This window comes from Haemorhous mexicanus, chromosome 3, assembly GCF_027477595.1.
Source record: "Haemorhous mexicanus isolate bHaeMex1 chromosome 3, bHaeMex1.pri, whole genome shotgun sequence".
Lineage (NCBI taxonomy): Eukaryota > Metazoa > Chordata > Aves > Passeriformes > Fringillidae > Haemorhous > Haemorhous mexicanus.
In genome coordinates, this window is record NC_082343.1 from 67,714,155 (window position 1) to 67,731,724 (window position 17,570).

A 17,570-nucleotide genomic window follows, 5' to 3' on the forward strand; every position below is an offset into this window, starting at 1 on the left:
TCCCTGCTGCCGGTTCCTGGGACGGGGGACGGGAAGGGGGAGCCCAGCGCGCGCCCCGCTGGCTGGGCGGCGCGCGCGGCCGCGGGCGGGGAGCGCGCGCGCGGGCGGGGCCGGGGAGTGACGCGGGGCCGCGCGGCGTAAACAGCGCGGGGGCGGCCCCGGCAGCCGCGCCGCGCCCGCGGCCCACCCGAGCGGCCTCCCCCGCCCGGGGACGCGACCAGGAGGGGAGAGGAAAGGCAAGGCGGGTGCCCCTTCTCGCAGCGTCCCCGAGAGCTTTGACGCCGCAGCCCGGCGGGGGCGGCGGCCGAGGGAAGCGCCCGGGGCGGGAGGAGCCGCCTCGGGCAGCGAATCGCGGCGGGGGCTCCGGGCTCGGTCCTCGGTAAGGCAGGCGGCGGCGGAGCCCGAGCGGCGGCGGCGGCGGGAGCCGGGCGGTGAAGATGGCGACCCCGGGCATGGGCTGGCAGCAACCGCAGCACAGCTACGGCGGCGGCTCCGCGCCCGGCGCGGGGAAACTCGGCTCGGGCTCGGCACAGGCGGGGCTGGGCGCCGAGCACAGCGCGGACCTGCACTTCAAAATGAGCAAGAAGATCGCCCAGCTGACGAAGGTGAGGGAGGCGCGCCGGCTCCTTCGCCGCCTCGGGTGTCTTCCTCCTCCGTTCTGTTTCCTTTCGCTCCTTGCCCTCATGAGGGCAGCGATGGTCCCGGAGAGGTGCAGACTGTTGGGGCTGATGGCAAATCCGGGTGGGATGCGGCCGGATTTGTACTCCGGAGGCCGAGCCTGGAGCGCCCTCGGTCCCCGGAGCATCCCCGGCCGCCGCGGGCAGGAGCGCCCCGTGGTCCCGCGGGGAGAGCTCCGGCCGTCCGGGAGCCGCGGGGCTGGAGAGGAGCCGCGCACGGGAGCTGCCGCAGTACCGGCCCCCCTTCGTGGTGTCCGAATCCCGCCTGGCACAGCCAGGTATCCCGGTGTGCGGGAGCGGATCCCTGACTGCTGGGCTTTTGCTGGTTATTTATTCTGCGGAAATTGTGGCTTCTCTTCTAGCGCTGTTACAGGACTCGGGAATCTCTTTAAATGGGGAAATTCAAGTGATGCTTGCCTTTCCTTTGCTGAAGTGCTGTTATTTAAGGAGCCTGGTAATAGTTTAAATGCGTTAGATGAGGGTGAAGTGTGAGAAAATTTCTGGTCTGCTCTTGCTGAGCGAACGGTTTTCATTATGTCATCCCCATCCTAGAGAATACATTGTATCTTTGTGAGAGGCCAGAGTCAAGCTAGGACTGTTTTTAAAGCCTATTGCTAAGGCAGGTAGGCCCAATGTTTCAGATGTGATTTAGTTAGAATAACTTAAAACAATGCTTAGGTGCTGTAATCTCTCTTGTGTGATGCTCAAGCTGTAGGCAAATAGCATTAGTAAGAAAAGGAGATGTAGATTCTCTCTATTAAAGCAGAAGGAGTAATTTTTGTCAGGAATTTGATAGTTAAAACGTTTAAAGGTAATTTTAAAGCACCATGGGAACTGCCAGTATTCTTTACATGTTTGCTAAAATGGATGAAGGTGACATTTCGTTGGAACTAAGAGTGAAGAGAATGAAGACTGCTGGCAGGCTCACAGTGGAGACAGTTCACATTTATGTACAGTTGATGCACCATTGACCAGTTAAAAATAGTATTTATCGTGGCACACTGTGCACCTTAATGTGTTGGAAAGCTGATAACTGAGTGGTATCTTCTCTTTGAATTCAAAGTTCAATTTCTTTTGATATTAACATCAGTGGAACTCTAATTCCATAAAGAGAAAATAAGCTGAAGGATCTCCTTGGTTTTGCTCCATGTGCATGCAAATAATAAAATAAAGCATTAAAGATGTTACTACAGCTTTGTGCTCCCTAAAAGGTGTAAAAAGCACCTGGAGACCCTAAATGTATTTTAGGCTCACCTTAAGGCCTAGGTGCATATGTAAAGTAATACTTCAAAGTAGAATTTATATCTGAGTGTGTGCCTATTGCCTATATTTTCCTTACTTTCTCTAGGAAATTACCCAGCAGTTTATAGTTTATTTCAGAAACAGCATTCCACTTCTGATGTGAAGTCGTTTGTGTATGACCCATGAGTTCCACATCACTGGGCATGTGCCCTGTGCACTCTCACTTACTATGCATCAGATATCTTGAGGTGGATGTGAATTAATTATGGATTTAAATGCATGGTGCTGAAATATGTTGAACTCCTGTGTTGGAAAATGCAAAGAGAGTAAAAGTAAATACTTTTTTTTTTTTTTTTATGATCCACAGTAGAGTTCATCTAAGATTCCATGTATTGTATGCAAGTCTGTCCTGACAAAGACTTCAGATGAGTGTAAATAAAATCTGCAAGTTGTTTTCTGTTGTTTATTTCAAATAATTGCAAGCTATGTGTTCATACAAGGAGTTTACAAGTGAATTAGGCTTTTGCAGGGCTGGAGTCTTGTATATGCAAGTCCCAGTGACTTGCAGATTCTGGCAGTGTTGTAGTTTGTATTCTGTTTTCAAGTTTTTTTCTGTTGTAGTTTGTGTTCTGTTTTCAAGTTTTAGGGAGAAAGATCAGCTGATTTCCCAAGCTTTCTATTGAGTGAAGTTCTGGAGTGAATAATAGTGCTTTTAAATGTAAACCAAAGTGTATTTGAAAATACTTCTCTTGCACCTATTGCAACAATAAAATTAAGATTGAAGATTAGGATTAAGATAAAAGGTATTGAATAAGATGTATTTCATTTAGATTGAGGTGCACATTTTGACAGTTTTGTAGCTAGAGGGCTCAGGTCCTACATTTCTGTTCACCTACATGACCTTTCAGGAAGGGAGGCTTAAAATAATTATAGAAACTTCTGGGTGAAGTGTGATCTTAACTTTCTATTCTGCTTTAGAATCTGAAGCCTGGTTTGATGGCTGGCTGCAGAAATCAGTCCTTGGGAAAGGACTCAAGCTACAAGGGAAAAATACAAACATAATAAACTTAATTTCCCTAAGTGGGACTTACATGTCAGAGAAGAATTAACTACACTTTGCAGAAGAATCCTTGAAGTAAGGTGTTGCAGGAAAGATTTTAGAATATTTCTGTTTAGGTCTGTTGACCAAATTCTGCTGTTCTATCTTTGTCAAAGGCTTACCAGCATATGTGCATAAAATTCCTTTTCAGTAATCTAGGAATTTATTGTTAGGAGTACCACTTCTTAGTTGTTCTTCTCAAGTTGCTTAGTGTCTTTATATATAAGGTACTTCTGGCATGTCTTGCACCTGTTTTACCCATTTATTTAATTTTTGTTCTAACTCTTCTCTAAGAATGACTTGAAGATGCAATAATTCCCCATATGGATTTAGAGCAGAAGGCACTTTACCAGGTTAAAACAAACCCACCAATATAGTGTGGTAAAAGAAAATCCCATTACTCATTATCCAAGGAGTACACACAGTTAAGTTATCCAGAGAGCTTTTGTCTTCTGGTAAAAGAAGTGTGACTTCATATATTACTTTTGCCTATCCTTGCACAGGTTGTATTATGAGCTGTGAGTAGGAGCTGAAGAAAATGCTTTCCCCACAGAGGATGAGGGTCACTTGTGAATTAAATGTAAAATTCCAAAATTAGGATTCCTCAATTATGTCTTCGCATTACTTAAGGGAATCTGATGTTTTAGTCAAAACAATACAGGAATGCCAACTAAAAGGTGAAATTTGTTTAATAACCAGATTTAATCAGTAATTCGGAGTGAGGCAAAATAAGGTATGAATCCATTTCACAAGCAAAACACTTCTTAAGTACTTAACTATATTTTTACTTTTGGGTAGGAGAGAAAGACTTACTTGATTTAACTTTAATATGCTTAATTTGCAGAGGAAGGTAAAACAAGTGGTTAGAAATGCAGGTCTAAAAAAACCAAGATGATACTTCATGTCATGTTCAAAGACTGCAGTAGACTGTAACTGAAGCAATTTTAGGTCTTCCTCTTCAGTATAAGCTCCTTATTTTCAGGCATTCCGGAAGATCTGTGTACCAGTTTGGGATAAAGTAGCATCTGACACAAAGATTAAAGCCAACAAGAAATAAACTGCGATTATGAGATTGCATATATGTGTTTGTACTACTGCATGCAGGAGTGCTAATGCAGTGTTGAATTATGCCTGCTGCAGATGAAAATATACATATATATTTAATTAGTTTGCGTAAGACAACTAGATTAGAAACAAAAAGCAAGGTGCTGCTGTGCTTATATCAATAGGAGAGAATGGCATTAGTTTTTACAATTTCCACAAGAGTTCAGGAGTCTTGTTTCTCATTTTGGATTTGTTGGGGGTGTTGATTTTTTTTGTTGTTTTTGTTTCTTCTTTCTTTCTTTCTTTCTTTCTTTCTTTCATTGTGATGCAGTTTGTAGCTTGAGTGTTTGTGATTGAGAAATCCATATCCTAAGTGTGTTGGTAAAGTCTGTTGTGAAAAGTTTTGTGATATCAACATAAATCTTTGACTCCTACAGAATAACTGCATGGTTTGTGCTGGCACTATAAAAAGAGACTCTTCATTATTGGTTTGGTTGTATGATATTTGTTGCAGAAATTTTGTATTAACTGCAGCAGCTCTGATGGGAAAGAAGCACCTGGTAGTGTTGATTAATAAGAAAATACGACCTGGCAATGTGCTCTTGCACAAAACCACCCCAGTACCAGGGCTGCACCAAGGGAATGTGAGCAACAGGTCAAGGGAACTGATTCTCCCCCTCTACTTTACTCTCCTGAGACCCCACCTGGGTGCTGTGTCCAGCTCTGGGGTCCCCAGCACACAAAAGACATGGACCTGATGGAGCAAGTCCAGAGAAGGGCTCAGAAGATGATCAGAAGGCCATGGAGTGAGCCCAGAGGAGCCCGCAAAGATGATCAGAGAGCTGGAGCACCTTTCCTATGAGAACAGGCTGGGAGAGCTGGGCTTGTTCAGCCTGGAGAAGAGAGAGGAGGAGAGAGATTGGGGAAACCTCAGAGCACCATTCCAGTACCTAACAGGAGCCTGCAAGAGGGCTGGAGAGGGACTTTTGATAAGGTTCTGTAGTGATAAGACAAGGGGGATTAGCTTTAAACCGAGAGAGGGTAGATTTAGATTAGATATGAGGAAGTTCTTTACTGAGAGGGTGATGAGGCACTAGAACAGGTTGCCTAGAGAAGCTGTGGATGCCCCATCCCTTGAAATGTTCAAGGCCAGGCTGGATGGGTTTTTGAACACAGTGGTGTTGTGGAAGGTGTGGAAGGGGGATTGGAATTGGCTGACCTTTATGGTCCTTTCCAATCCAAACTATTATATGATTCTGGAAGAAGAGTCTGTATGTGCTGTGAAGATGATCTCTACCCTACAGTTAGCATTGTTGTCTATTTAATAAATAGAAACTGTATAAAACACTAATGTTTTTCCTTGGTACATACTTAGAACTTGATGGTTCAATTTTGGAAAGGTTCCAGAAAAATCAGTTCAAAGAAAATGGTGGTAACAAAGTTAACCAAGGCACATCATCCTTGAGTAAACAAGAAACTAGAATCCAAGACTCCTGAGACCTGATTTCTATTCTCAATTCTTCCAAGAGCTTCTTGCCTATATTTAGGAAACAAAATCTTTGATTTTTCCTGTGTTAGAGAGAAGTACTTAGACAATAGGCATTAATGTTGTGTTAATCCAGTCAATTTCTAGGGGATGTAGATAGTAAATTTATTTCAAAGACTGCAGTGCCAGTTTGATGATCTTTAATTCAGATGCTTATAGTTTTTGTTGTATCTACTCTTTTTCTGGAATGGTTAAAGGTCTCCCTCAGCAATCACAGTTTTATGCAAGTAAGAGCTGTAAGGTTTAACTTATATAAATGATTCTTAAGAAATGTTTCCTGTGAAACTTTGTCAGTTTTTATTTGGAAGTATTCTGCCTCAGGAAACAAAACAACTAAACCTCTTGCAGAAGGTTCATTGTGCATAAAATTATAAGAACACTTTAAAAAAAGAGCCCTAAAAACCAGGAAAGACATGAGAATCTAAATATCCCTGTAGAACTGTTTTGATGTTAGCTGTCATCATGTTGTAGTTGATGCCAGTAACAGTTTTGTAAAAACTTGGGATTTAGCTTTTTAAGCAGCCTTATGTCATCTCTCCAATGTGTGTTAACACTGGCAGTAGGCCAGTATTTGTAACAGTTCCAGGATTGCATGAAAAGAACTGAAATTTTGAGGCGGGTGTGATTTAAGTATGTATTTTGATGTCAGTATATTCCACATTATTCTAACTGATAATGTGTGAATAAATATTATGTTACTACATTAAAAATAGTAGCAAGAACTAAAAGATTTGAAAATGTAATATTAGATATTCAATTAATTTACATTTCTCTGGAGATATTTAACTTTGTTTTGTGTTAATTATTCCAAAGATAGCTGAAATAAGTCTTCTCAGAAGGGAGAGACTTCTCAGGTAGGAAATGAGAAACTTGCTCCAGAAATATTGTGTCTGTCTTAAGATTTTTCCTTTTTAAATCATGCTAGGGTAGTCTCTCCATCTTCTCTGTCAGACTCTTTCCATGTCGTTTTCCAACTGTGTCCTTATACTGCAGTAATTATGATCTTAGCAAGGGATATTCACAGAGGAGAAGTTTTCTGTACCTATGATCGTATAAGGAGAAAGATGGAACTGAGTAAAAACGTAATGTCTTTAATAACTTCTGATATAGTTCAGAAGAAGTAAGTAGAGCTTTCAGGCTCTCAATATCTTCTTCAGAACTTCAGTAAAATAATCAGTTATTGTATTTGTCTGAATGCTTTCTAGTTGATGCACTATGAATTGCTTTAAAGCAGCTGTGGCTTATAATTTAAGACCTGAAGAGGTCTTTCTTACCATCCACGTTTTGTAGGACAAAAATTACAGAATTTGGTGATTAATAAGGATCATGTAGCCCTCAAATGGTTCCTTCCTTCATTATCATTGCAAACCTGTAAGGTGAGACTGCAGGGATTCTATGTTGACCTGATGTGCGTGTATTTTAGAGCTCAGTGTTGTGATGTGGGAATTGGGTCAATGACTTTACAGTCTTTTATCACAAGACATCAAGAAGAAGGAAGGAGGACAAGAATGAAATATTTTTAATACAAAAAAGACATATACTCAAATGAATTCCTTTGCTCTCCACCCACATAGTTTTAATGGTTGACTGGTAACTTAGAGTTCTTCTGAGGCCACTGATAACTTGATGTTCTAAAGATATTTCCTGTTTGTGTGTGTAGTTGAAAGTGTGATGTTGAAAAACTGTCTGATCACACATTCACATATGTTACTAGTCTAAAATGCCTCTTTAATACACTTGTGGATATATCAGCTTCTTGGAGATTAATTTGGGTGGGGGTTTTTTTCTCCTCATTTTACAAACATCCAAAAGAATAATAAAAATGAAGTGATAAATAAACTGGGGAGAGGATAAATGACATGGCAGCTGGGGATGTAGTTTAGTGGTAAACTTGCAAGTGTTAGATTTACAGTTGGACTGGATGATCTTAAGAGTCATGAGGTTGGAAAAGATCCTTAAGATATCCTCTTGTTTATTATTCACTGTCAAAATTAAATAATATAGAGTTACAAAGAGCTGGAAGACTGTGAGATGTTATTGCTCTGGTCTGTACTTCAGCTGTTAAATCCCATACATCAACACTTTAAGAATATTTAAAGAAAAACTGGAAAGACATAGATTTTACTCCTAATGTCAATATTAACACCATGTCAGCATTTAAAAACTAAAGAAGGAAGAACATTCAGGACATAAATGAAACCTGATATTGCAACACCTGTGAAGTTTAAAATCTGCCAACCTTTAACTACTTTTATATAGGACAATATAAACCTCATGAAAGAAAATTAAGAAATATTTTGAATTATTTAGGGTTTTGTTGTTGTTATGGTTTTCAGCTAAGTACTGCTTTATGAAAGAAGGCTTTTGCAATTTTCTTTTTAGATAGAAGTGTCAGTTCAGAGTTAAGAACGCAATACTGAAATGCTTTCCTTCAGATGTAAAAGTTGTAAACTAAAGAGTCTTTTATGTATATTTGAAAAAGGAAATCATTAGTTGAACTCTATAACTGTACAAGGTTATTATAGATTAATTATTTCATACACTTGTAAATTAGTATGGGCACAGCACTCTGAAGTACTCAGTCCTGTAAGGAGTTTTGATTTGACAAGTCTTACAAAAATGTATCAGCAGAAGACAGTCTGGTGGATTTTTTGGTGGTTTTTTTTTTTTGGTGATGTTGTTGGTATTTGAAATATTATGAATGTACAAAGAATTTGTTTCAAATTGACAGACTTAACACTTCTTTAGAAGACAGATTGCAATTTAATATTAAACATTGTAGTTTTGTGCATTCTTCAAGCACAGTAAAAGTGCATTTGGCAACAGCATTGCTTTGCATACTGTATTGTCGTGCAACCTCTTGGTTACACATACTTTATTTTTTAATGTCCAGAAGTACAATTAAAGGTGTATGTCTAGGTGTACAATTACATGTACTACATCTAATACATGCATGGAAGTGTTATTTGTCATAAGTCATTGTTTTGGTGCAGTGACTTCTAGCCCTGAGTAGTTTCTAAGCACTTAAATTATTTCAGTATCTCGTTCTTTGAACTCAGGCTTTGGCTTTAATAAAACCAGTAATTTTGTCAGTGACACTACTGTTTTTCACCCTTCCAGTTCTACATTGAAGCTTCATTCTCCTTTGACCTGTAAAAAGGAGGAGGGCATTACCTTAAAATAGTCACTAACTTTTTCTAGCTGTTTGCAGGCTTGTTGCTAAATAAACCCAGCAAATCTCAACATAATATTATGAAATCAGATGTATATGTCTCTTGGCTGATACAAGTTCGGCAGTAGTAAGCCAGGCATCTGTGTATTCTTCTAATGACTGATGTCATATCAGTAACCAAAGGCATTGCATTCCAAAAATAACCAGAAGAAACAAAACAGTCTAAAGCTATTCACCATCTTGTCCTACTTAATGCATATTACCTGGTTCTGTTTCCTCAGCCAGGCTCTTCTAACTGAATCTAGAAGGCTAGGAGGAAGAAGAAGAACCTTTTGCTGAGGTTGGCACTTGACTCGGATCAAAATGACAGCTTTTAAAAATAGCTAATGTTGAAAAGTTAATGAAGTCCTTCAAGATGCTGCCATTAAATGAAAGACAACCTTTTAGCTGCAAATAGTAGTATGAGGTGAATATGAGAAGTACTCGTTTTCTATTTTAATTTTTATGGGATTAAAGTAATCTTTTCATCCAGTGTCCTTAAATTTAATTTCTAGAAACCTGACCTGTAATGTGTTCACAAAACAGGTGTGCTATAATCCAAAGATTTTTATTTGAACAGTGTTTTTGCTCACAATGTTACTGAAAGCAGTAACTTTTAGTAAAGGGTATCTGACACTGCCTTCTCAGATCTAGTATTTTTCATTATGGATGCTGATGCGTTTGGATAGGTTGTACTAAAATGTATTGCAGTAATCTTCTGTGACTGTCTTTGTCCTTTTAAAATTTGACAAATTATTTCTTTTATAAGGATTAAGGAAAAGGACTTGTTTTTTTTTTTTAATTTGACTGTTTTGTGTAATTGTAAGTGTAGGTTTTACACTTAAAATATAGTTTATTGTAGCTGGTTGTAATAAGTAATCAGTTGTATGTTTATACATAAAAAAGACAAAACACCTTGAAAATCTATGCATGCCTTTCTTCTCAACATTAACCTGTTGTGTCAACATAACTCATTTATTGAAGAAAATACTTTGTTGTGACACAGAATGGTAGAAATTTATTTGAAATTTTGGATTCCATTATTTTATCTGTGTTCACTAGCTTTCCATATATTGTGTAGTGTTATCATGTTAACTTAGAGTTATATGTCGTATATGTCAGTCCTTTCCCCAACACCTCTTCTCTTTATTTCTTTTAGAAACACATGTCCATTTGCTTTATGCTGGGGCTGTACTTGGTCACAAAGCTCAGTTTACATATTCCTTGAGCTGACCTGGAAGTGTTCTGTGGCCGTTCTTTCTATTCCTGTGATTCTTGTCTTCCTTTATTTCTGTGCTCTGTTTCACATCCTATGAATGGTCCACACTGTGGATTGAAAAGGTATATATGGCAGTTTTGTGTATTAGGTATATTCTGTCTTGCCTCCAAATATCTAATGCATGAGATCGTAGTTCTTATCACTTTGGGCAGACACTGCTTTAGGAGATGTGTTCTGAGCAAGTGAAGAGCCTGAAGCAAGTTTAGCCTCTGTTGGTTTGCATTCTTTTCCATAGCTCTGAGTTCATACTCTAGAATAAACTAGATTTCAAATACCAGATTGTTGGAAGGGTGGGGGGGTGTTGTTTGTTGCTGGAGTTTTTTGTTTTGTTTTGGGGTTTTTTTTTTTGACAAAGCTGTTTGTGTAATAGACTATTTTCCTCTAATGGAAATTTTAAAATGTTTTGGGATGAGGTTTTGTTGTGGTTTGTTATTTGTTTCTGTGGGGGTTTTTTGGTTGGTTTTTTTTTTTCCTTATGCATCTCTGCTCCCTGGTCCTGAGGGAAATTAAATTTCCTGCTTTCAAAAAGCATTAGCTTGGTAAAGTTGTAGACAGAAGTAACACACCTTCTCACTCTAAAATATAAAAAAAATTGCATACTGATCATAAACTCCAGCTTCTCTATGGGCCTGTATGAAATTTTGATAAAATTGGTCCCTTAATTCAAGTCTAACTCAGAAGTTATGTTCAACTCTACATTCACTACTAATCTTGAGCCTCATTTGTTCCCACATATAGGAGAGGAATTCTTATAAGAAAAGGGAGACTTTTTTTAAAGCTTTAGAAAGAAATGAAGAAAATTCTCTGGTCTTGGAAGCATAAAAACCCAGTTGTTTTGTCAAAGAACTGGGAATAGTCTTAAGTTTACCTACAAGAACTAATTTTATCAAAGAACACAATCTATATATACTTAGTGAAGTGTGAGGCTAGATGTGTGTTTCTTGGGAGACTTGGGAGGCTCTCCTCTTGGGAAGAGCAGCCGTGTCAGACACTTTGCCTGTGGGCTGCGCTGGGGCTGTGTTGAATTTTTCTCCTTAGCCGTGTTGCCCCTTGGCTGCGGGGGTGGGTGGCAGCCACAGCTCCCCATGGTACCGAGTGTGGGGCTGCCTCCACACTTGTCCTCGCCAGCACTGGTGTCAGCAGCAACCAAATCTGACTTGGTTTATGCAGACCGGTACATTTCCCTGCTGGCAAAATCTCGTTAGAGGCCAGCTTATGTAACTACTATAATTTCCCAAATGTTTTATGTAGTCGGTGTGGCGAGCTATAACATTGATTCTGCTGAGCACTACGGAGGTAAGTGCAATGAATTATTTCTCTGAAAGTGTGTGCCGGGGTGTTTTGTAGTGTCCTCCCAGAAACCTAGCAGAATAGAAAACAAAAAAAAAGGGACAAAAGTGAAAATTAAAACAGGCATTGGTATCTTTCAGAGTTCTGTCTGTTAGTAAATTAAGAAATGTTTGATAATATTTGAATGAGCAGCAGCATTTTCTTAATTTTATCGGGACTCTGAAAGAGGGGTTTATGTTTGATTTTCAAAAGCTGACTTACAGAATATACAACAAAAAAGGACTAAATATTTGGTTTTATTCTGTTCTGAAATAACTGCATTTTTAGCTTATAAGGATCTTAAGAAGCTGCAAATGCAATTGTCATGTCATAAAATTCACTAAATATATGTCTTTTATTTCTGGATGTTGCCCAAAGTATCTTAGGTTCCCAAGTCCTCAAAATAAGAGGAAATTACCTACTGAAATAACATACTACTAAAACCCCTTACTTTGATGATTAATCAAAACCAGTGATCCAGGTTTGTAAGATGAGTACCATTTTCACCCTTTTCCTCCACTGTGGTGTTACTGCTTCCTGTTTTGGGAAGTTCTGAACTTAATATTACTCTGCTGAGAGAAAATTCCTTTGTTTGTATGTGGAATAATTTTGTAGAATGAGGATCTCTAGAGATTTATATACCTGAAAGACTAAAATCAGATATGCAAGTATTTAAGAAATAAATCTGAAAGGAAATGCAGCTCTGAGACAAACACAACTTGAGAGTAGCCCCTTGGCCTATCCTATTTTCCTTGCAGCAATTGAAGGTCTTGTCATATAGCAGATGTGTCAACTATAGTCTAGATAGGTGATTAGAGGGTAAATAGGGAGGCAGATTGGGGAATTTGTTACATCTGTCACTAAATATTTTTTATTTTAATTTTTTTTTCTTCAGTATGTTTCTCAAGATTTAACTGTCTTGGGAGTTTGTCTGAAGCTACTATGCTACAGATTTGTAATGTTTTTTTCTGGCATAACCTGATTGATAGAGGTTGCCAGAACTGAAAAGGAGTTTTTGACTTGGTGTTGGTACTGCCACACCTATCCCAGCTCAAGGGTATTGATTTGTGGTTGCAAGTACATCCCAAGTGAGCATGTAACAGGAGGAAATTGTTGTTTCCAGTTGAATAAATAATGAATTGGGATATCCAACTAATTCATTGTGTACTCTGCTTTGAGTTCTAGTATATTTTATGTCTGGTTCTGTGATTGAAGACTGCCCAAAATATAGGAAGTATACTGAGAACTTAATGAAAACTCTGGAAAACTGAGAGATATAAACACATGTTTAACTTTTTATCTGTAAAATGAGACATTTCTGAAATATACATGGCTCTGTTATGCAAAAAGCTTGTTCATTTTTAATGAATTTACCATAAAAAACCCTTACACTTTCATGGAAGAGATTTTGTTTTGGAAACTATATTGTATGCAGCCTTTTTAACCTTTAAACTATATTTAGAAAGCAATGGAAATTCTCTAAAAGTATTGATTAAAATTAGGGAGAGGATCTGGTGGAAACAGAACAGAGCTAAATATCAAAAACTTTCATCTTTATTAGAATCTTTCCTGACTCTGTAATGAAAGCAGTGGTGGATCAGTAGCTGAAGATACTTGTGCTTAGTGTGTAAAAGTGATGTTAAAAACCCACCAACAAACCAAAGCTTAAATGATATTTGCTAGCTAATTTGAAATTCAACTTTTAACAAAGTCTTGGAAAACTTAATCAAATTTGCTATTAACTGTTAAATGTCTAGGTCTGAAAAACAAATTGTTCCATGCTGTCTCTTAACAAGTTAAGATGTGAGTTACAGTTTTTTGTATTGAATTATAGCTGGTGTATTGACAGTTGCATTGTACATAGAATAGAATAGTCTTAAAATGGCCCTTGGAATGATATCTCAGTGTGTTCTTTGTATATGAGTTGCATAGATCATTCTTAAATTTTTAACTAATTGTGTATTTTACAATATGCAACCAACTTAGCTTATTTTTTGTTTCCCTTATTGTGTAAGAAGTGGAAGATTTCTGCAGTAGTAGTCAGAACTAAGCATGTTTGTATGAGAGACTGAATATGTATATACTGACAGGTGCATGATACAGACCTGTACCCACCAGAGGCCTTGAGCTAATTATTTAATGTGAACTTGCACACGAGTGCTCAGTGATTTTTTTTTTTCCTTTCTCAGAGATCTACTTGTTTGATTCGTATGTATTCCTTGATTTAAGATTGCCACTGTTTTCTCATTTGTTGAATTTAAAAAAGGAAGTAATAGATGCTGAAGAAAGAAGACTTCTTAGTGTTCCATTAATAATCTTTATCATATTAGCTATCACAGATTTTCTTCTTAGGCTAGCTAATCACAGTGAAAACTTGAGGTCTCGATGAAGATTATTATTTGACTGACCCATCAGGTGTGGGGAATTTTTGTTGGAAGTGAAAAATTCTGAACAGTCTTAACCTACGGAATTCTGTATGATGAATTGCTTGGAGAATAGGAGTTAATGTCTCTCATTTTATGTGGAATAAAGTAAGTATTGTAAAAGAGGCAAATCTGGCAAACCATTTACCATATAAGTACTCTTAAAATAAGCTCCTTGTATTACAGCTGCCAAACAGAAACAATAGTAGAAGCCTTTATTGCAATTGCATGAGACAAGTTTTTAAGAACATTCACTAGGATAGCTCTCCAGAAGATTATCACACTTAAGAAGTTTTGATTCAACTAGATAGCCATAATAAGAAAGTATAGCTGTTGGACTGAGTGGACAGGATTCTACTTTTACTGTATTTAATGGGATGAATAGAAAAAAGAGATGCTTTAGGACAAAGCAGCATAATTATATGCTTTTATAAAAGCATCAATTTTCTTGTAGGTCTCTGATGGAGATACTACAATTTTCCTAGTTATGTATATAAATTTTTTTTCACGCTTTTTTTATTGAATGATTTGGAAAACTTGTGGTGGAGGGAATTGCACCAACTTTAAGTAGATAGACTAGATACTATGACAAAAAAATGTATTTAGTCTTTTTCTTTTTTCTTTTTTTTTTTTTTTGGTACGACTTTTTAAAGGAAATTTAAAATCGGTTACATCTCCACTGGTCTTTGTCATGTGGCTGTGAGTCTTGTCCAAGTGTGTGCTAGACAAGTAGACATTAAGTAGACTAAAAGCTCACTGAACCTCTGGATTTTGTGGTCAGTTGCGTGAAGCCCAGTTGAGGGCTGGTCATTAACAGTGTGCCCCAGAGGCCAGTCTGTTTAACACCTTTGTTACAAGCTGGATGATGAGACAGAATGCGCACTCAGCAAGTTTGTAGCCAGTAGAAAAGTGGGGCAAGGGGTTGTAAAACAGATGGGTGTGCTGATGTTCAGAGCTGGACAGGCTGGAGGAATGCCCCGACAGGGACCTCATGCAAAGGCCTATCTGGGGCAGCGCAGCGGGGACATGGTTGGAATCGACTGGCTGGAAAGAGCCGGGCAGTGAAGGCCCCGGGGTCCTGACAGACACGGGTTGAACGTGGGCCAGCAGCGTGCCTCTGGCAGAGAAGGTCAATGGCACACTGGACTCTGTGGGAGCCAGTGTCACAGCAAGTCCAGGGGGGTGATCCCTCCCCTCTGCTCTGTGCTGGTGAAACACACCTGGAGTGCTGGCTCTGGTTCGAAGGCTCCCCCATGAAAGAGTCATGGATGTGCTGGAGCAAGTCCAGCAAAAGGCTGCTGTGTTGAGGAGACTGGCCCATCTGTCATACTGGGAGAGGCTGAGAGATGCAACTGTTTAGCCTGGAGAAGGGAAGGCTCACGGGGATCTTACAAATGTGTGTGTACACCAGATGGTGAGGAGTAAAGAGGACTGAGCAGGCATATTCTTAGTGGTGTCTCATGAAAACATAAGGCAATAGGCACAAACAAAAACACAAGAAAACACTTTTTTTTTTCTTTTTTTTTTTTTTTTCTTTCATGAGAATGGTCAAATTCTGGCACAGGCTGCCCACATATGTTGCCTTGTTGTCTTCCTTGGAGACATTCAAAACCCACTTGTGCAACGCCCAGCATAGTCTGTTCTAGCTGACTCTGCTCAGGATCTAGGTTAGACTAGGTAGCCTCCAGGTGGGTCTTCTGACCCCAGCCTGTCTGTGATTCTGTTTACATGGTGTTTCTATAAGAGCTACTGTGTTGAACCTATAAGTTGTGAGTGTCCCATGTCAAAACTAATAGTCATTATTGTGTAAATATTGAGATGTAGCTAGGAATTACAATTTTTTTCCATTGCATGATTGGTACCTGTAGGTTACTGGAAAGTATCCCAGTAGGCCATTGGGATTTGTCCTAGATTCATCTTGGGCTTAGCTTTGAAAATAAACTTGGACTCTCAACTGGTGACTGTGCTACCTTCTGCTTACTTTGATTTTGCTTCTATAATCTTAATTTTTTTAAAAACAGTCGAATTAGTGATAAGTCTTAGCATGAACATGGATTTTATTTTGTTGGTTAAAATCTAGATTTTTTTTTTCCAGAGGAAAGAAGAGAAATTGCTTCAAGGTAGTTTCTTTCTGGGAAGGTAGCTCAAATTCTTCTGCAGTTATTAAAAATTCCATAATTCTTGTTGAAATTTCCTTTATTCTGGAAACTTAGCATTAAAACTTCCAGAGGTGGTTTGTAGTTAATGCCTTCTAGAAAAGGGAAAGATGCTGTAGATAAAAATACTGTGTTGAGAGTCTTGCCGTATATGTGTTTCACTAATATTTCTTTCCTGCAGAATTGTATCCTTGCTTGGAAGGCTCAATGCCTTTCCTTCCTTAAACAAGTCTGGAAAGTAGAAAATCAATTATGAGCAAGCAATGGATTTATTTTCTAGTCTGCTTTTCAAACACTGGTGAAGATTTCTTTGATCCACTAGTGGTATATTCTTATCTGCATGGTCTCATCTGCTGTGAGGAACCACTAGATACTCAAATTTCATAGAGTCTACAGAAATTCTTGAGGAAATTAAACCCAAAATAGATCAGGCATTGAGAGAACAAGGCTTGCAGGCAGAGAGAGTGCAAAAATGAGCTTTGTTTTGGTGGTGAAGAGGAAACTGGGAAAACCTTTTCTCTGGCTTGTCATACAGTACTGCTGTTTTTCTGGGAAAACAGAATACAAAAAAAACCTTTTGCTAATGCTTTCATCAGCTCAACACTTGAGGACTCTTCAGTAAGAATGAATAGTGTGTTTGAGTGATAATAAGGCTGACTATACCTTGCTTTCAGGTTTGCAAGCAAACTAAGAGGAAAAGAGATCATCTTTCTTTAGTGTCAACTTCATTTACAATTATCCAAAAGTACTTGTGACATTTTCAGGTGATGGCACTCAGAAATATTGCTTTGGATATCCTCTAGAGCAGGTTTTGAAATGGAGATGCTTCATTTTACTTTACATTTCTGCAGTTGTTGTTCTGTCTCTATCATCCCTGCTTTCCTTTCTTCTCCCCTTGCCAAATAAAAGAAAAAACAAATCCCTTTCATTCTAAATATTTAAAGCCAGTTCCCAATATTAGTGGGTACTTCTACAAAAATTATGTTTTCCTAAAACACAGGACAACTCAGCTTTGCATACCCTTAGTTATTAAAAAGCTGTGTGTTTCTAAGCCATGTATTGAAAAATCTAAAACCAGGAAATGACCAGACAGGTTTTCATTATAAAAATCTTGTGAAAAATAAATGTTTAAAAACATGACACATCAGATGGTGAAAGTTAATAGGGGTTAGATTTGAAGGTGAAATGGATTAAAATTTAAGAGCAAGTTTTTAGTATTGAACTGTAATGGAAGTTAGCTTGAATGGTAAAGCAAGGAAATAGATTTAGAAGGAAATGGGACAGTAATTTTTTAGAATTTGGATTATTTTGAGTGTTATGACTTAATCTTTGTAGTACAGATAACTATACAACTTAAATATTTCTTTCTGATGAAAGTACAGTAGGTGAAAGTACAGATTATGTGATTGTATGAAGGATAATTTAGCCCAGTTTAGCAAAAAAGAGAGACTTAAATTATAATTTATATCAATATAATTGCTTATGACTGGGTTATGTTGCCCGATCTGAGTAGAAAGACACAAAACAACAAAGTTGTTTTATGCGGTGCTTTATTGAGGGCCCT

General features: G+C 38.6%; 1 protein-coding gene across 5 annotated transcripts in view; it reads left to right on the forward strand.

Moving 5' to 3' along the window:
* Window positions 1-181: 181 nt before the first annotated feature.
* FAM184A (family with sequence similarity 184 member A) overlaps window positions 182-17,570 on the forward strand; it is a 74,030-nt gene continuing 56,641 nt past the window's right edge. For 3 of the 5 annotated variants that reach the window (XM_059842217.1, XM_059842214.1, XM_059842216.1), the window contains exon 1: window positions 182-605. In XM_059842217.1, coding sequence (XP_059698200.1) covers window positions 438-605 — 168 coding nt within the window. In that variant the 5' untranslated portion in view covers window positions 182-437. The remainder of the gene's footprint in view (window positions 606-17,570) is intronic. The other 2 variants (XM_059842213.1, XM_059842215.1) reach the window with 1 other exon arrangement.